At 35.6% G+C, this 21008-nt stretch overlaps 1 protein-coding gene across 2 annotated transcripts; it reads left to right on the forward strand.

The window, feature by feature from the left end:
* Positions 1 to 12035: 12035 nt before the first annotated feature.
* Positions 12036 to 13541, forward strand: LOC116172099 (golgin IMH1-like). 2 transcript variants are annotated; one of them, XM_031489235.1, is made up of 5 exons: positions 12036 to 12370; positions 12411 to 12644; positions 12692 to 12967; positions 13016 to 13093; positions 13143 to 13541. In XM_031489235.1, exons 1-5 carry the CDS (start codon positions 12093 to 12095, stop codon positions 13321 to 13323), a joined length of 1047 nt encoding a protein of 348 aa, XP_031345095.1. In that variant the 5' UTR covers positions 12036 to 12092; the 3' UTR covers positions 13324 to 13541. The 2 variants fall into 2 exon arrangements, with proteins under 2 accessions (XP_031345095.1, XP_031345096.1); XM_031489236.1 differs by having other exon boundaries at positions 12414 to 12644.
* The last annotated feature ends 7467 nt before the right edge of the window (positions 13542 to 21008 follow it).

The following is a 21008-nucleotide window of genomic DNA, read 5'->3' on the forward strand; positions in this document are numbered from 1 at the left end:
TAATGGTAAAGCGTAAAGAGCAATGCCACTTGAGTCTTAACATTGCAGTATTTAGGAAATTGCAATACCATTTTCAGTGTATTGCAGAATGCTATATCAAGAGTTTACTGTAGTTTGAAATAGATGTCGCATGATATTCTACAGCAAGCATTTAATTCTCCAGTTCTGATAAATCCAAACTGAAAAGTTTTACCAGGTTTAAGAACGAAGAGGAGTTTTTATCACTTGATTTGCTTCCCGTAATTTTGTTAATTTGTAATATCCCCAAGTCGCAGTAAGTGAGATCTCATCCTGGTTGTCCGTTGCGTTCGTTGAAAACCTCTAGAAAGATAGTGAAGCTCGAAGCATGACTCTTGACTGCACTATCAGCTAGAACATCATATGGTTTTAGGATGCAATTTCTACAATAGATCAATCCCCCCTCCCCCTCCCCCTCTATTTTCTTAGTGATCCATTAAATTGATCCACCACTGCTTTTAAATAAATAACATTTGGTATATATGTTACCAACTTTATAAATGTTTTGTTTTGCGGTCAATTCAAACTGTCCGCAGTCATTTTGGATCACCCGGTACCAAGCGAGCAGATAACGATAAACATCTGCAAATGTGCTAGCGCCCTATTATTTTTTCTCTCCAATATTATTTTAAAATTGATGGCAGACGTATATTAATAAACGTTTGTTTGTTGTGCTGTTGAAATTGGAAAAATTACATAAAAATAGAACGGACCGCACAACAGACGCATTGTATACGTTTATACGCTAGTTCTAAGCTATGCAAAAAGAAAATTGCGGTAAAATAGGTTTACTAATCATCGCACAAAATCTCTCGGTCTAATATAATAGATTTTAGTAAGAAATGCTCAACAGGCGTATAGCAATATCAACGTAGGTTCGTCGTTCATATGAAAGGGATTCAAACCATTAAATTTCAAATTTTGTGTAAAACGTCAAAGTAACAATTATTTGATATAAGTACAACCTAGGATATGCATCTCTGAACTGAAGATGGTTTATTTCAATGCGTTTCTTCAGTGAACCCTGAACTAGCTGCCAAGCTACTATAGAAAATTTCCTACAAATACGTTATGTGATTATAAGAAATTTGGTTTTTATTGAATACCTGAAGTCTACGCTCTACGGCAAGTTTGAGTTTGTGCCTCCTCTTCATAAGGTCTGATATATCTGGGATTTCAATGATTGAGAGATATTACAAAATATGTTACAAGATGTTCAGAAATTAGTTTGAAAACTCGAATTTCCCTTTGGTCTTTGGAAATCCGTTAAGCTCCCCGTCAATAATTCCTGGATTTCCACGGCACTCCCTGAAATCGGATAAAATTCCTTATAAATCCTCAGAAATCATTTCGAAATTTAAATTTTCCCCATACTTGACACTCCATTCCAATACCTACTTTACTATCGCCGCTTCCATGTAGAAAAACCTATACGCTTCCTCATACCTTCTCACAGGTATTATAAATTAATAACAATATTTGCGATTGTTATATTTCAAATACTGCGTGGGAATATTGAGTAAAACAATTAGCTAAAGTTCATTTTTGAACGAGTCAAAGAAAGCTACTTCAGTGACATAGTGCAATTGGGAGGTAGACAAGGAAAGTCACATTTTGACTTTATCCAAGTGAATGTAAATTCATTTAGAACACAACCACATGGGTTAAAAAAATTGTAGTTCACCTGTCATATTTTATCAGGAACGAATTCCTTCGGTACGGAAAAACAATGATTGAAAGGTAGAAGTGGCCGCACGTGCAGATAAGCGCATCAGGTGATTAATCTCTACCTGCTTACGTTACCGCCCCTCCATCAAAAATATAACTTATGACCAAATCATTCGATTGTGTTAACGCGAAGTGAAGTGCATTTTGTGCGGAATGGTTCCCAAACATTCCAAATGGTTTCAAGGAGAGTGCCTAGTGCCGAAAGCAAAAAAGCTAAGGGTGAGTTTTGACAAGCACAGATTAGGTATCGCGTAAAATTCAGTAAGTAATTTGGATTTTGAATTTAAACATTGGGCATCCAATGCAAAATGATTTTGGAGTTGGACAATAGGAGAAGGCTGACTTAATTATTGTGTATGGAAATTTACCTCAATACAACTGCCGTTAATTTCAATCAATCATTTTCCAAATCAAAAATGTATACACGACAATATTACAATCGTCTTATATATGCGAGTCTAATTGGAAACACATGTGTAGTCCATTGCGTTGGCGGCGTCGGTATTTTAAACAGGTGTTTAGAAGTCGGTTGATAATTTCATTTTTAACAAAAAAACACATTTGCCTTTTGATTATCTTTAATAATAATTGTCGCAGAGTTTACTAATTTTGAATTAATTTGATAGAGTGAACCGTATACTTCCTTCACAAAATGAAATGCCCCTTCAAATCGAAACAAACAACTCAAGATTATTGTGTCACTTCATGCCTAAAAACTGCAACTAGCAATTTCATTCTTTTTCTCTGGATTCATGTTAAATCTGGGCGATTATTAGAAGCATTTAATTGGTCCAAAAATTCATTCAATATAGCAACTTGTATTATTACCTTGCACAAGTATTTGTCTCAGCAACCACTACAAATAGAACAATTGAACTTGCGACTATACCCAGGTTTCAGGCATGACTTTTCTAATCTCTAAAATTCCTACCCAAGGATCAGGTGCCTTTTTGATCCCCAAACGTCGCCCCTAGGGATTTCGTAAGGCACATTAGAAATGCTAGAAAATTCAAGTTCATTAGCACATTGTGCAAAGGCGAGTGGTTGGTGTAAGTGGTAACATTTTAAACGACGGTTTTAGAGCTGTTTTAAAATTCGGGGGCCAAGTATTAGTTAAGGAATTTCGGAAATGAAATTATTATGGCGGTAACGCAATTACAAACGATTTCATTTGGGAATAGAAGTTTTGATGTGTTTTTTTAAAGACAAGTACCTTACAATTTAGAAATAACTTGAAATATTGTAGAAGGTCCAAATTCATTAGTCTTCTTCTTGAGCAAAAGACGTGGTTTTGGCAAGCATTACACCCAAAACAATGTTCTTAGGGAATTTACAAGTTTGGGGTTGCTGTTTTCATGACGCAGCACCTTACAATTTATATGAAAATTAAATATACGTTCGCTTGCCAGTTGTTAGATAAGGGGTAAGGCGGACTGACCTCTATGGCCTAAACGTCACAAATTGTAGATAACAGGTATTCAAATGCCTCAGCAAACGCGCTTATTTCGAAATGCGCGCTCACCGCGATTAGAGTGTTTCGTCCGTCCTTGCATGGTGGTTCGATTAAAAACCGATAAGGGTAAGTTTTTGCTTTGTAAATGGGGTAGTTAATAAACTACAAACATAACAATTAAGTTTAAGTGTCATCAAAATTTAATCACATCTATTGGTGGACAATATCTACCGTGTTTTTGGAAACGAATCTTCCAATAGATTCAAAATTTTAATCGCCCTTTTTAAGTAGATTTGGTTTTTATGTAATTTATTGGTTCTGTTCATGTAGCATACATAACAATTTCGTGTACAACCCAAAAAAGTAATTATTGATCACATCGAAAATGTAACGCGACTCTCAACTTTCTTATTATTTACGTTTGAACTAAATTTTCAACAATTTTAGCTATTAGTCATCGAAACGTAACTTGATGCTTTCTAGAAAATGTTCTTACCTTTCGGAACTTGTTTCTCCACTTTTTTGGACAAATAGCGAATTTCTTTTAAAAAAAGAGCATTTCCAGAGAAGTGACGAATCACTGAAAAAACCTCCATTTCGAACATGGGTGCGCTATTGCAGTCATTTTTTATTTTTGTTCGTCTGTCTATCTGTCCGTCCGTCCGAGGCTAGTTTTCAATATATTTATTTTGTTAGCTTATAGCTCTGGAACAAAAGCCAAGACAAATCTTTGATTTTGAAGAATCAAGTGTGGTTCGGGCCGTGAAGTTAGTCTCGCCAATTTTGCAAATCCTTTAATACCTATCGCTTTGCTTCGTTTTATCAGAACAATAAATAACTAACGATTCTGCACCTTCTAGCAGCAGAATGATACAGAATTTATTCCGTGTGAAGTAGCCCTGTCCACATTTTATTTTACTGTAAAGCGGATTTCGCGAAACAAACAATAACTAAACTCGCGAAATGTAAGAATGTTATTCAAGTTAGAAAAATCATATATGGGCTGGGCAAAATGAAGTTAGCATCGCATTTTACAAATGTTGTAGTAACTATTGCATTGCGAAATAATTAATCTTTTTTTTGCCAAAACACTCAATAACCAACAAAAAACAAACTCTTTAGTTTCGGGATTTTTTATTTGCTTAGGCTAATTTTACTGACATAAATGAGGGCAAAGATGCGAATTTTCGTGCCGAATAATAATCTGAAAAGAAATTTAAAATATCTTCAAGATTTGTAAATTCGTTCTTTAATTTTTTCGTGGTAAACTAATACTATAGACATTTCTAACCAAAACGTTATTCAGACACTTTTTTATGGACAATTTTCGAGTATGGCATTACTTTATTTTTTCTGATGGATACCACTTTGTATTTTGACATTTTGATATTACGTCACATTTTCCCTACAATTTTTCATTTTTTTCGAAGAGTGCTTTGGAAAAACAAAACGTTCTTTTAATGTGACCAAAAATTTGACAGTCTGATTCATCTGTCTGGTTGAGGCGCTGGCATGGAACTAGTTGTGTTGAGAAAATTCGATTTTTAACTGAACACTTGAACAGAATTAAACTTTCGTTGTACAAGAAAATTATATTTCAAATTAGAACAAAATACATGAAAATAAATATATATAATAAACCTTCGGATATTTTTATACTAAATCTGTGCTCTTTTCAGTTTGACGCAGTTGAAGACTTCTATAGCCCGGCACTGGGTGACTTCCTCATGGAGAGAGCGATAGAAAGCTTGGCCAGGTGAGTTTAGTTAAATGTAATGTAATAAACAAAACGTGTCACCGTATCTGTTCACGTAAAATCAAAATTTTGAACCATTAAGCATGCTCGATTTAGTTGTTGTATACCTAACCATAAATTTTACTCACGGCTACTTCATAAGAAAGTTCCTTACCTTTCAGAAATTTGACTTTTTATCTCCTTTTAAATTTGAAAATCAAAACTTCACACTCCGGTTTGACTACAGACGAATAAATATGAATTCCAAAATAACTAATTTAATATACTGGCATAAACTAAAGTGGATCCAATTCCTTTCTCCACAATACATTCCTGGCAATTTTTTACACAAACTATTTATACCTTATGGTTAAACTAAATTTGAATACTTAAGTTGAATAGGAATATTATCACTTAAATGAAAGTTCCTAACTCTCAGCAAATACAATCATGTCATCCGCAAATCGTATATTAACAATCCTCTTCCCTCCGATGTTCATACCATATTTTCCTCTTTTCCAACAATATTCCCGCCATGTCTGTCAGCATCCCTGTTTAACCCCTCTATCTATATTAAACCATTCGTCTTTTTACACAACCAACCCTGATTTTTGCTTTTTATTTACCTTATATTAGGAATCTGTTTAGGAACTAGCACCCTTTTTCCCGAAAAACATCCCCAAGCCGTTTTAAATTTTTTTTGGGTACTCTGAATGTCTTATGCGTAATCTTCTACGAATTTTATTTGTTTAGTGGTTGTTCCCAAAGCGAGCAAAGGTATACTTTGTGTCTACCTTGAAATCGTTTGTGCTGACCAGACGAAAGTTTAATGTACAAAGTGTACAAGAGACAATTTTCAAAAAGCAAATTAGCACCCCTCAAATAGTATTATTCACTAATATTTGTGTTTTGTTTCAGGAGACAGATGAACGCCAAGCTTCGGTAAGTGCTTTTCTCATTCCTGGGATGGGTGATATTAACATGTAAGTGATTAGTGACAAAGTGCTAGAAGATGAACGACAAAAGACTTTTTGGTATAGGTATTATACTGCTAGATGCGATAACAGTGAGCTACCAAATCAATCAGCTTGAAAAAAAGCACTTTACCGGTAGTGGGTGTAGGTATGAATTCATACTTATGCCTAAGCAGACTAAGTAATCTGATTTTTGTGTGTAATTCCTACACCAATCTGGTTGATTTTGATAGTTCGCAATAACATCTCATGTAGTAAGTATTAGTAAAGGTAAGCAGATAACTGATTATTCAATTGGAAATGAGTTGGCTGCATGCAAGCACCAAATGGTTTTTAATGGTTGAATGGAATGAGATAACATCTATTTCTAGTTAGGTGCCACTTTTAAATACGGTATGATCCAATTAAAAGGGAACTTTTCCGTGCACTAACGCAGTTGTCTTTTAGATTAGAAAGGACGGTAAGGTCGATGACAATTGTTTACCAATATTTTTGCAAATCGTCCATAACGTTCTTACTGTTTTTGTTCGATCATATTTTTCAGGGATGCGAGATTGTCAACTAATTACGTAGGAATGGTTGCTATGGGTGCATGGATGATAGAGTTTTATTTAAGTTTGTAGTATTCAATCATAGAGGCTAGAGTAAAACAAATGATCGGACAAAAACTGTTCGGTTACTAAACCGTTAATTTACACTTACATTTTATAGCGACTGGTATGGATCCAAACGGTCAACTCTGGCCTAATGGGCAAATCTTTGGAAGGTCTTTTAATATTATTTTACGTTTATGGAAGTTCTCGAAAGATTTTGCGTCAGGTGCGTCAAAAAATTAAATTTGCTATATAACTGTGGGGAATAAACTGTGCACAAATTAGTAGGGGTGGGCATCGATATCACTTTAAAGTAGACAAATATAGTAGTTGCAAAATACTTTCTAGGGAAGTATAGCACTTAAGTGTCTGTAGGTTTTATTTCAGATTAGGTAGGTTCATCTTTGTTAGAACGGGTTTACACTCTTGAGATAAAGTTGACGATGAAATTGGTAATTATGCATCAGGTAAATTTACATATTACCTACCATATTTCAGTTTAGTTACTTTTATCATCACCATTTATACCGAAGGATAACAATGCATTGTTATCTGCATCTCTTTCTAGTTAACTTTGCTAGCTACAAATTGACACTAATCATACTCGGTCCCAACCGTCTCATTTTCGGAAAGCGACGTCCTTCCCTTCGACTCATCCACAGGTTCAAGACTAATACCACGCACTATGTAAAAAGATCCATAAACACCGACTCCTCATATACCTTTCCCTCGTCTTGCTATATTCATCACCTACTCTATTTTTCTCCTTTTCTATTCCTTTAAGGTACATAACAGGTAATACAAATACACTTTAATTTCGTACCAAAACGGTAGAAATGTCTAGTTACTGTTCTATTGAAATCCAAAATTGAGAACTATCAACTGAAACAACTCTGTAGGAGAGGCCGAAAGGCACAACCATCTGCAGCTAGACTCTTTACCACGATCTTCAACAGGTAGCGCGACAGAAAGCAGTTTCAGCAAAATAAGAAAGCAGACACAAAATGTGATAATAAGACAATTTACTCTGAAAGATATTCTAGAAGTTACTTAATTGAAAAAAGTCTATCTATTCTCTCTATAAGATGCTTATTTATACTCTGAAAGATATTCTATAACTAATCGAATTGAAACACTTTGTATTCTCTATAAGATGATTTATATTCTGAAAGATATTCTATGAAAGATTATTCTTTATAAGATGATTAATTATTCTCTGATGTTTTACAAACGAATCTCTATAGTACTCTTTAAAACTGTATATAATTCTAAACACTGTCTCTTAAAAGTATTCTTCTGTGAGCTGTTTAAATATTTTACTTTAAACGCTTGTTACATTCTATACCTACTTTCGTATGAACTGAACTTTCTCTTGTTATTCTTTTATTTCTCACTAGGACCTCGAACTTTTTTCAAGAAAGCTTCGTGATGTAAGTACTTGTATCTACTTTTAATTACCTTTGTAATGTTAAACCTTCATTTTACGCAACTGCCTTGAACTTCAATATTTTGTAAAAAATTTAAAAATGCCTGCTGATGCGTCAATTTAGGTTTAACGTCCCAAAGTCCAGCTGAACTTCTTAGGTTGAGCACAACTCCAAAACAATTTAACTCTAACACTGATTTTTCGGCATAAGATGATATGGACAAAATTTAAATCGCTTCGTTAGAGACCGTGCTCCGATAGGTTGGGCGGATGGGCGGGCATGGCGCGGGACTCGACTTGCAACCACCTCCTCGTGGTGAGTCCTGGGTAGTTCTAGCCACGGTAAATTTTACACAGTGGCGTGAGCTAGCCGAGAGTTGCACGAATTGACTGTAAGACCAAAAACTTCAGGAGTTGTGCTCAAGCTAATTTTTCTTTTGACCGGAGATATCTCGAGAGTCAATCGGTATCGAATCATCGAATCATAGTATTAATTTAGATTAACCGCAGGTACTTCAGTCCGTACCCCTGGAATTTACTTCTATACTGAAGCCGTTCCGAGGAAATTCGGGGTTCAATCAATCAATCAATCATTTAATCGTTGAATTGTTGAATAACAATTATCGATACGTCAATAAATAAATAAATACATACACATAATAACGAAATGTTTAAAACCAGGTGGCGTTGCAGCAGCTTAATGTTTATTTACAAAGAGATTAATAAAATCATGTACCGAGTAAAACGCATGTTGGAGCAGTATATCCTTAATTTTTACCTTGAATTCTTTTATGTCGCAGTTGGTGATAGATTCGGGTAGAATATTGTAGAGTTTTGTGGCGTTGTAAAAGGGCGATTTTTTGTAGAAAGAATGATTGTGTTTTTGAATTATGAATTTGTCTCTTGTTCTTGTGTTATATGAGTGTCTGCTTCCTACCCTATTAAAGTTATGTACATGTGTGTGCATGTAGTAGGTACACCAATTTTAGTATATATATATATACATGGTAGAGTCAATATATTAAATTTTTTAAAAGTGTATGTACAAGTTTGTGCGTAATTTAAGTTAAACATCAGTCTTATTATGCGCTTTTGTAACACAAAGAGTTTATTGAATCCCGTGCTAGCACCCCAACACATTATATGAAAGCTTAAGTGCGAGTACACTACAGCGTAATACACCTCAATTATGTGGTTTAAGTCAAATTGATGTTTTATTCTTCTTATTAGGTAGTATGCCTGGTTCAATTTTGCGCGTATGTGTTCTACGTGCGGATGCCAGGATAGATTATCATCCAGTTTGCATCCCAGGTAGGTAGAGGTAGACTGGCTTGGGGCGATTGAGTTCAGAATGGGGATGTTGCTGATTTCGAGTGTTCTACGGGACATATTCATTATTACCGTCTTGTCAATGTTAATAGCTAGTTTGTTTATGTGGCACCACGATGTAAATTCTGTCATCACCATCTTTAATTTGGACAATGGGTTTCCTTTCGATGAGTTAGCAAGTCGTCCAGGACAAGTTTCGACTCTTGGTGGTGGACTCGCTACAGGAGAGCTCTCTACAGTGACCGAGTTTATTCAAGGTAAATTGATACGATTACATTATCGAAGCAATTATCGATAGTACTTCGTTTTGTTTTTGTTATTATACTCGTAGATATAGTCAATTAATTCAATAATTTTGAGAATTTGGGGAGTATTTTGTATTTGTACGCTATCCAATTTTGGAAAAAAATTTATTTTGGAGATTGATGGAATAACGTGTTCCTGTTGGTAATTTAATTTCACTGTTATTACTACCGTATCTTCTTAGTGTCATATGGAGAGAAATAAAATAGAAATTGAGTGGAGCATAACCCTTTTAGTAAATTGTGACAAAGTACAGACGCTGTGGAAGATTTTAAGCATTTATTTTATTTTCAACCCTGACCTAGTTGGCCGTTTATGGGGCGGGTTTGAGTTAAAGCAGCGCCAACCTAAAGCTCACGTTATAAAATCGTTCATAACGATTTTTGAACCTTTGAACGAAACATTATCTTAAGCTGAAATATATACCCCTTATAGTAAACCTTAAAACAATAATCTTAACCAAAAATTGTGCCTTGCCAACATCCCAAATTCCTGCCATTCCATAGAGAACCAAACCAAATGTTAAATCCTAATAAGGGTCTCCTTTTCCAACTCCTTTGCTTTAAGAACTAGCGCTCTCCCCCCTTTGTTTTATTGTTTAGCGTAACACAACGAATCTGAGGTAACGCTTATGTGCTCGATTTTCCGTCGTCTGTCTGTTCCATCGAAATCTAGGCGCTTGGGTCACCTAGAGGGCTTTCGCTAATTGAAAGCTGTTATGGTCTATATTTGCCTCTACTCACCATTTACAGATTTGTTACGCGGGAACAACCACGAGTGGGTTTTGAAACGAACTAGTTTTTGCGGCACAATGGAAAACTGCTTATACCTGTCCGGTGTCGACTGGATTGAAGATTGGGAAAGTCAGCTGCCTTAACATAATTGTACACTCCGGGGAAAATTTTAAAAATAACATACCATTGCAAATTTTTAATTAACACAAAATTGAGTGAATACAGTCAAAATTTCACTGACAAGTTAATAAGTTCACTTTTTGTTCGAAACTAAAGAATTGTCCTCTTGATAGCGCGTTGTAATAGAAAGAATGTTTATTATGCGCCGCGTTTGCAAAATACGACCTTCGAATTAAATTCGTTAATTCGATCGCACTATTAGAAATTACGATTACCGGTTAAAACGGTTTTATTTTTGTTTTAAAGGATCTTTGAGACGCTGCTAATATAAGGTTAATAATCTGTGTTTACCCCAACGACCAACACGAACACGCGAATTATTTTTCTTATCGGGACCAAACTGGTCGCTTTCAATGCTAAAACGCGAATCCATCGTGCCCTATTTAATTATTAATTTGTTATTGGAAAAAAAACGCCATTCGAATCAAATCATAGGAGGGGTTTAGCTTTGAAATCGTTTGACCTTTTTAAGTGCTCTAATAATAGCTCGAGAGTTAGTTTGAATGCAGTCTGTATAAATAGAAAGTTCATTGTCCGATAAATACATTAATTAATAAATACAATAAAAGGTAATCGTACAAGAAATATTCAAGGAAATTGTAACAGCATTTCGTCGGGTGATCCAGTGTTTCATTTCTGTATTGTTCAGCTTTGGAACGCCATCTTTTCCAGAAGGACCGTATCGTTTTGTACCATAGCAAACCATCGATTTTTAGAAAACGCTATTTTTAAGGTAATAACTATGCGTGGACTTACCGAGAATGAATTTTCATTTTTTTGGAATTTGCGTTTCAGTTTCATTAATAATATTCTTTATTTTTCATTTGCCTATTATATGTCAATTATATCTGTCATATGTGATATATGAAGCAGTCTATTACGCCCAAGGGCATAATGAGAGGGCATAATGGATTGTCATCTCATTATGCCCTCAAATGGCCTGTCAAATTGATTGACGGAGTTATATTATGTCATAAAAAAATGCAACTTGATTCGTATGGAGCACTTTAATGTTGGGCAAACAATAATCATGACATTTGTATATTGGAAATGCATTCTTTGGAATGATGAAAAATAAAATGTTGTATGCACCTCAGGCATTACTCAATATTTAACCCTCGGGCGACTTACAATCCCTCGGGCCAGAGGCCCTCGGGCTCTGTCGCCTTCGGCATAGATATCGCCTTAATGCCCTTGATGCATAAATAACTATTTTAGTGAGCTCAACTTTGTTGGCCATAAGGTGTGTATTTTTGTGTGTGAAAAATTATCATATTTTTTATTGTTCACATACACGATAGTTCCATTGTGCGCGTTAATAAAAATCATCACGCAACTCATCCACAGAGCATTGGAAAAACCTAGAAAGTATTACAAGGGGCCGAAACGATCGGAAAAGCGCTTTACGGCTTTGGAAAAGTGGCCACGGTTTAGAGTTAGATTTCCAATATTCGTCATAAATTTGGCCAAAAACTGACCACAGCACAAATATATCCAAACGCGAAGATATAGGAAAGCGAAAAGGCGGCTCAAATTTCAGATATTTGCGGGCTCTGCTGACACTTCATTTGACATTATACAAATTTTGAGTTTGACAGTTAAAACCAAAAACTGAGAATATGGAAAATTTACAGAGTTACTCCCTTACAGACTCAGACTTCATTCCGCAAAGAGATACAGAAACAACGGAATGGTTTGAAGATGCATCCAGCAATGCAGACTGGATCGACAACTTTAGCGATCCCATTTCCGCTGCTAGTTTAGGAGATGAGTCCTACAATCCGCTCGAGTCATATGAAAATTTGTGCCAGAAGAACAAAAACTTGGAGCAAAGGTGGCAGGATGTTGAACAGAAGTATGAGAGTTTATTGCGAGAGAGAGAACGCCAAAGTTTACAGTAAGTGGCGATACGAGCCGATCTTTCTCTACTGAAGTAGTAGTTTGTTACATGAGCAAGAAAAAGTGCAGAAGTACCAGCAGAAGTTGCAGTACATCAAGTCCAATTGCGACGTCGTCAATCAGTTGAAGGAGAAATATTTGAGTGCCAAAAGTATGCTGAGTAACACCAAAGACAACACAGTATCTGTGGAAAAATCGTGTCAAACCATCAGCGGATTAGAACTACAGAACGCTATCAATTATGAAAAGGATGTAATTGTGGTAGTAAAACGGTAACAAAAACTCTCCTTTCGCTCAAGTTTGACGGTTTGCATATTAGGTCGGAGCTGCAGGTTATGAAGGAGACACTGGGCAAGTTGAAGGGCCTTGTCGATAACTACAGAGTATCTGCATCTAACGCCGAGAAGAGCAAATATGAAACTGAGATTCGGCAGTTACATAATACTATTGCAAATTTAAAAGATACAGTTTCGAAAAAGAGTTACTACCTAGATATTGCAAAACAAAATATGGTAGATCGCAAGACCTTCGAAAGTGTACAAAAGGAAAGTGAAAGTTTAAAACGAATTGTTGTGAAGATGGAAAAAAGACTACGGTAGCTAAAGGGCATGCTTGAAAGTATAATTTATCCGTATTGTTGCAGCGAAATGTGCTCTCCAATGCATAGTTTCCCAGTACTAAACGACGAAGAAAACGCATTTGTAGAACAAATTATTCGAGCGTACGGGTAATAGTTGGTCCGGTCGCATTTTCAGTGTACCTAATTCCAGATACCACCAAGAGAAACCGAAACTTAATCCGAAACTTCACAAGGCCGGCAACTCGACACTGCACAGGAGAAGTTCTTCTAGTTCAGATGATTCCAAAGATATCGGGGCCTTTGGTGCGGCAAGTAATGCGAAGTTCATTCCCGTCATAAACTTACCGAACCATAGCAGTGGAGATGTGTGAATCCTGATCCAGTCTAGAGAGAAATGCCAAATTTTATGTTGAGATTGTACTGTAAATCAGCAATATACTCAAGTTGGCTCGCCAGGAGAGAATATCTGTCACGGAACACCTGATGCCGGTCTACAATCGTATGTTTTTCATATTAAATCATATACGATTGTAGACTTGAATCAAGGGTTCTGTAACCTACATTCTTTCCTGGCGAGCTTAGTACCGTTTTGGACTGTTTGAGACTGTACTCTAACGAAATTCTAATTTACCATTTTATTATTTGTTTCTCAGCCTATTAGGCGACAACTATTTTGTAGAAGTCATTGCTCCAACTGCCTTTAACTGCAGATGAGGGTGAAATCAGAAATGATATAAATTCCACGCAAATCGATACATTTTGTTGTATAAAAAAAGTGCAAGAGGCAATTCTTCATACAAATTTGAAGATTTTGTTGAAACCTTTTGCTTTAGAAAAAGTGCTAGTAGAAGTGGGATCTTTTTCCGCAACTTTGGATTTTATTCGTGGAATTAATTTAATTGACGAGGTCAATCAGGGTTTATTAAATTGATCTCCCAGAGATTTGATGCTGGATTATGAGAGTTGTTGCCATTTGGGGCTTAATTAGAAGATTATTTTGATTTTTGAGATTATATAATAGATTTTGGTCCATACAGCCCCCGAATCGATGTGATCTGCGATAGATTATGACGTAATTAATTTCATTGGTTGGTTGTCCATACATCTTCAGTAAAACCTGTGATGAATTTGGGCTGAGGAACAGATATACGCAAACAACAGATTGCTAACCTTATCCATTTGATGGCGCTTTTGGATTTGTGCATTAGATGTCGCTGCAAAACATTAATTTAAACCGCTAAAGTTTGCACAATTCGAATTCCTTATTATTAGCGAGTTTCTAGCGAGTTCGTGATTTTGGACTTTCTGTCCGTCCGTTCGTCCGTCTTTCCAATTCTGTTTTCAGTATTTTGTTTATCATGAAGGAAGAACTGATTAACTAAATGTTCGGTGACCCATCAGGAGCTCGCTTTTAAGTATACCTAAATGGGTTACACATAAAATGCATAAGGTTAGCAACCTGTTGCGTAAATCTGTCATTTTGATAATTTAAATATCATTATATATATATATATATATATATATATATATATATATAAATTATCAGCATCTCAAATCCGTAATTAAAATTTGCCTGTGACTGTTTTGATTTGTTTATTTGGCATATCATTTTGGTCCATGTCACCAACATCTGTTGGATGAAACGGCCTGGGCCACTCATAATTGATAAACAGACCCGGTAGCCCTCCAAGGGTTGAGTATAACTTTTGGTACCGCAAAAATTGCGACATTTTCCACGTGTACGTGTCTGACGAAAACGGATTATGATCTCGAAATTTTCACTGTTTCCTCTGAATGATGTTACCCAAACGCCCGACCAATGGAATTATTTATGCGCGTTATAATTTTTTTGACGGTAGCTTTTAATTTGGATTTGAATTTTTTTAATTTTCTTGCATAAATAAGGAAAGTAAAACTTTTCAAAAATATGAAGATTTTGAAATGTTTTCCCAAACAAATATTGGTCCTTAAAAGGAACGGGCTGGATGATTGCGGTCAACGTGATACTAATTTTGTAAGAGCTTTTCGTTTTTGTTCTTTAATCGCCTTGCGTTGCGGCTCCTGACAGTCTTGGTTTTTTATTAGTATCAAATTACATCCGTTTTAATGGAGATATACGTTTCATTCCTGATTAAGAATGAGATAAATGGAAAGCACGGAATTTGCTGAATTAGCGTATTGAAAGAAGGTGTGGGAGAAGAGCTATGGTTTCAAATTTGATTTGATTCGGGGGGCATTTTTTCAATAACAAATGAATAATATTAGATAAGGTCATCATCGTTGCGAATCCATTAACCATGTAAGACAAAAGTGGGGGTAAATTTTTCCGTTTCGAGTTTTGGCATTCAAAGGGACCAATTTGGGCCCGATAGGACTGTCTTAAGATCCGGTTTAAAAAAAGTTAAACCGTTTTGGCCGGGAATCGTAATTTCTCATAGAAGCTAAAAGTTTGTAAAGATAGTTATTGTCTTTTTTTGGAGGAAGCGAAAAAAGTGTAACGTTTCGCACAGCAATACAAAATAATTAAATTTACCGTTGGGTGCAATTCGTGTCCTAATTAGGAAATTATCATCGTAACAATGAATACAATAGCTATTTATATATCAAGTACATAAACTGGGTCTTTATGGACGAGCCGTTTATATAGCCGAGCGAGCTTGCGAGCGAGGCACAAATAAATAAGGCGAGTCCCCATAAATCCTATTTATGGACGCGATAACAAAGCTTTATGTACGACTGCAACAACCCTTAAAAATGAAAATTTCATGGAATTCAATAAACGATAAAATCTATATATCATTGACAACAGATGTCAAGCATTTGTCAAGTATTTCTAAAATACTTGAATTTACCTTGGATTGACACCTAAGTAAGACTGTCACATTGACAGGCGGCCGTTTTGCTTTATCATATTGGACTAGGCCATAATATTGCAAATTATGGCCACTAATTGCCACTGTATAATCACCGCATTATCAAGCAGTCGTACATAATGAAATTTTTAGAAATGTGGATGTGTCCTTTATAATCGTTTACGTTGACGTTTGACTTTTCTTAGAATAATTTGTGATTGGCTTATGGTTTTCCATTTTTTTCCTCGAATTGGCGTGTGATTAGCCCGAATTTGCGCGACATCATTTCATTTTTCCCTTTTCAATCCACTTTAGCCCCGCATATGCGGGTGAAAATCGTATCATTCTATACAAATTAGTATGGGCAATATAACGTTTTCTACCCCAAAAGAGCTCAAAAAGTGGAAATTGGCCGTTGAAAAACCCACAACGAAACGATTTTAGTTTTTTGAGCGTTTCTTTGTCAAGTAGACGAGAACTTAGCAATGCATTTCTTGCAAATTTATTGATGAGCGAACCATTAATGATCAAAAATGGATAGCGTTAAAATGGTCAACAAACCAAAGCTCAGAATAATAAACCGATACAACGAAATATCGAAGGATCCTCAGTATTACAATAACTTTTAACGATAATTTATTTTAATGTTACAAAATACATCAAATTCATGTCTTGGCCATTGAGATAATGCTCTTAATCTTGTTTTGATCAAAATCCATGTGGTCGCCAAAAATAGATCAAATTCATGTTTTGATCATTGAGATAATGCTCTTGGTCTTTTTCCCAACGTTCTTGGTGCATAAATAACGATTTTGACATGTTTTGATCAAAATTCATGTGGTCGCCAAAAAATAGATCAAATTCATGTTTTGGTCATTGAGATGATGCTCTTAGTCTTTTTCCCAACGATCTTGGTGCATAAATAACGATTTTGACATGTTTTGATCAAAATCCATGTGGTCGCCAGAAATGCATCAAATTTATGTCTTGAGCATTGAGATAATGCCCCTAGTCTTTTTCTCGACGATCTTGGTGCATAAATAACGATTTTGATTATTTTGATCAAAACCCATATGGCAATAATTTAACATTTTTGAATCACACACATGCGGTTATCAAATGTGCACGTGATGTACTCTTGCTGCATCAAGATAATGCGTTTGAAACCTTTTAAAACTCTAAATTCATGTATAAAGTGTAATTTTTGCTACATTTTGCTCTAAAACTTTCGACCTATACCACAGAGAAGAGTTATATTAAAGTATTACACATCTAAGAGTCATAGGGAATAATCTAGCGGAAGTCCCAACCCGATACATGACCTAGGGAATGAAATATGTTGATTTCTATTATATTGAGCCCGTAGTTTTTCCTGTTCCCGATTCACTCGAAGTCCTATAACTTTTGTTCCTATTGAACCAGTTCCTGAAAATCAATAGCGTCCGTCCTTAATGTCCAAAGAACCCGTACACCAAATTTCAACTCAATCGGCCACTTTTAAAAAGAGTTAGAGCGCACACGGACGGACGGACGGACGGACGGACGACAATACAAAACTATAAAGGATCTGAGGATCCTTAATAAAATATTTAGCTCATACTTGTCATGCTAACTTCACGGACATTGTACGAAGTAAAATTTAAATTATATAAAACGGTAGTTATTCGATAGTGCATAGAATTTGTTTTAATTTAGGTGCAACAATTTATAAATGTGCGCTGTCCAAATACGTAAAAGTTGACATCGTAAAACTGTACACTGTGTACGACGACGTTCGCCATAAACTCATGAGTAACAAAGGAAATAATTAAATAGGGAGAAAGGGAAGAAGAGAAAATGTCAATTCCGTACATTGAATTTTTCAAAAGCACTTCTCCAAACCGAAATTAGCGATACGCTAAATGTTAAATCGCAAAGTTAATTGTTAATAAATTGGGGGGGAATTGTCTGTCTCGAGATAGAAAAGTGAAAATTTCTTTTAATTTTGACTATAATAAAAGTAAAAGTTTTTACTTGAATCGCTTTCATTGGGGTTTGCGTTATACGACCCCTATAAAGGGATTATTTGCATAGCAATTCTCAAATGAAAGGTTGCATCAAGACTCGTGCATAGTAGGACCCAATTAATTTATACTCAACGCAATTTTCAATAAGTGAGTTTGCAATAACGGATTTATTAATTAAATTTCGTATAGCGTACCTTTCGAGTTATCATGATATCTGCAAGTGCGAACATTGCCATATCTCTTAAATTAAGTATCGCAGAGATTGACGAGCGAGGCCGCCGAAATTAAATCGGCCAATCTGGGGGTGCAGGCCTAGCTGCTGGCAACAGACTGTACCGGCTAAATTGGTTTGTGTGTTTTTATGACTGTGTTTTAGTGCCTTGCCCGCGCGCGCCTTGGATTGCGATTGGGTTAACAGGACTAAGGAGAACGGTGTTGTTATGAAAGGATCAGAAGTGCGATCAGAACGTTGTTCTACTTACCCTTTCATATCCTATTATAAATATTTTCCTTCTGCTAGCTTTCCAGATAATTACTTTTTTACGCCAAATCTCGATTCGTGATTCACTTAAAGTTTACATTGAATTTCACAGGGGCCATCCGTTTGTTTTTGTCATCGTAATCGACGTTTGCTTAATATTTACGTAACCGATCAAGGATGAGGCATAGGAAGGATTTTCTAATCCCCTACGTGAAAATCTAACCGCTTTGAATAACACCGGCCATCTTAGACCGTTGAGGTGCGTAGGGTGTATGTGTGCGGAGGAAGAAGGGAGAGAGTGTAAAAATAAAATAAGAAAATTCAATCTAGTAGCCCCTACGCAGCGTTTAGCGTGCATGCGGGAGTTGCTTGTCCTATAGGACTTGCAAAGGCTCTCGGGGGCCTTAAGTGTCTTTAGGACTTTTGTTCAATGCTAGCTTTTGCGATACCAATTTTAAGACAGTTTGCTATAACGCGAGATTGAGTTATTAGCGCACCATTTCAATTTCGAAAATTTTACATTTCAAAAAAAAGCTTTTATGCACGAGCCGGTGGTGTTGTATGGGAATGGCCATTCGAATTGCATATGGAAATGGGGAACTTTAATATGAATGCCTCTTGCATTCCTGAGGTTAACGTAGCCACAGACCTATGAAAAGGGGAGAATTTCGTTTACCAAAGGTTTTACCGGCTCATTCATACTGGATTACGTGACAATTTCGAAATATCTTTATTTGATTTTACAATGGAACATTACAAAATAATAATAATAATAATAATAAGTGCCATTTATTAGACTTCTAAAATAACATAAAGCAATATAAACGGTAAAAAAAAAAAACTATATTGTAGCCAGAAGCCTAAGAGGGCGAAGTTCAGATGTTCAGCATGAACATGTGATACATCTGCTCTACCACTTAACCCTTAATATCTAGTAGTAATACATTACATGGAGGTGGAATAAAAAATTAAATTAACAAAGGCAGAAGCTATTGATGACGATAAGAAGAAAACTAAAATACAAGGAAAAGGAAGGAAATTGAGAAAAAAAAATGGACGAAAGAAAGACAATGATATTACTGCTGATTATACTGCCTAAGCAACAAAATACCTTGAAAATGGTTTTTAAATTTTAATTAGCGCTATTCATATTTTTTTTAAATTCATTTGAGAGGTCGTTGTATACTTTGGCAATATTATAAGCATAACTTCTTTCATACCTGCGTGTTTTGTGAAATGGTGGTGTCAATAATTTATAGAACCGCGGATTTGAACTAAATTTTAGAAGATCGTATAAATACGGTGGCATTTGATTTATAACAATTTTGTGAAATATGCAAGCTGAATGTAATAATCTCCTATTAGCCATATTTAACCAACCGAGTTCTTGTAGTTTGTAAGTAATGCGTTCATGCTTTTTGATTCCAAAGATCAAACGAAGACAAGAGTTTTGCATTTTTTGGATTCTATATTCGTCTCTAATAGTCAAGCAGGGGCCATAAATCACATCACAGTAATTAAAGTTAGACAGCACAAGTGCCTCACATAGCAATACTTTTAAATGTCTACTTAAACAGTGGCGATGGGAAAAAATCATTTTTAGACTAACATAGGCTTTCTTACATGACTCCGAAACATGTTTACTAAACCGCATATCACTGTCAATATGTAATCCTAAATTTTTTACGCAGTCGTTGATGGGTAACACCATGTCTTTTACTTTTATTAAGTAAATTATTAATAACTAAGGTTAGCGAAATTTAACTGAATCCCTTTGTAGACTGCCAAAAAATCCCTTTCCACTTTCTTAATTCTTTATTGTCTGAAAACAAAAGGGTATTAGCCTTACAGCTGTAATAAAGTTTTCATTACGTACCTATACCAGTACCAAATAATTCTGGGAAAACAATTTTGGAATAACGTTAAACGAATACTTATGTTTCGATTGTTGGGTACATATATTAGGTATTCAGCTTTTTTGTAATATCCGGGAACTGTACATCTAGCTCCAATTACACCAACAAAATTAAGCTTTGCTTAAAGTTAAGTCGAACTTAAAATCTATGGCAACGATTATTAAGACAATCGTTGCTATGGTATTTAAGTTATGCTTAACTTTAAGGGATACTTAATTTTGATGGCGCAATTGGCCCCTATACTCTAGGATTGTTCTGGGGAACATCAACTTTCAAATTGTAATTAAAGAACAACTTAACAGAGCATTAATTAACAAGGAAAGATTTAAATGGTGGCCGACTTGCCTGTCTGAACTGTCAAATTTATGTAGTAGTCCAGTACGTGGGTATCAAAAAGGGGTGTTTGAATGCAAAAGGTGGGGTAGTAACAATTTTTTATATGTTGTTAGGCTTAGGGCCCTAATAATGAAAAATCCAGATTTTCGACCTCGAGGCGCGTGCGCTCGAACCGCCATCTTGGATTTTCGGTACAAAAATTTGGTTTTTTGATAATAATAACTCAAAAACGACAAAAGATGTTATATACAAAGTTAAAGAGAATTTCCATTATTCCATTATTCTGTTATTCCAAAATTTGTCATTAGGGCCCCAAGCTATACTAAAAAATCGCTACTACCCCACCTTTTGCATTCAAAACCACACCACACGAATAAGCTAAAACGGGACAATGCGTTCGAACAACTATTAAAAGAAGTGACAGAAACAGAAAACATGCCGTGTATTGATATTATTAGTCCAGGC

This window comes from Photinus pyralis, unplaced genomic scaffold (genome assembly GCF_008802855.1).
Source record: "Photinus pyralis isolate 1611_PpyrPB1 unplaced genomic scaffold, Ppyr1.3 Ppyr1.4_LG5, whole genome shotgun sequence".
Lineage (NCBI taxonomy): Eukaryota > Metazoa > Arthropoda > Insecta > Coleoptera > Lampyridae > Photinus > Photinus pyralis.

What these genes read in the sequence shown, in the direction of transcription:
- LOC116172099 (XM_031489235.1), top strand. Translation starts at nt 12,093, where the DNA reads ATGGAAAATTTACAGAGTTACTCCCTTACAGACTCAGACTTCATTCCG. An exon ending in AAGATGGAAAAAAGACTACG is followed by an intron (nt 12,968 to 13,015) that starts GTAGCTAAAGGG and finishes GTATTGTTGCAG; the next exon opens with CGAAATGTGCTCTCCAATGC. An exon ending in GTAGAACAAATTATTCGAGC is followed by an intron (nt 13,094 to 13,142) that starts GTACGGGTAATA and finishes ACCTAATTCCAG; the next exon opens with ATACCACCAAGAGAAACCGA.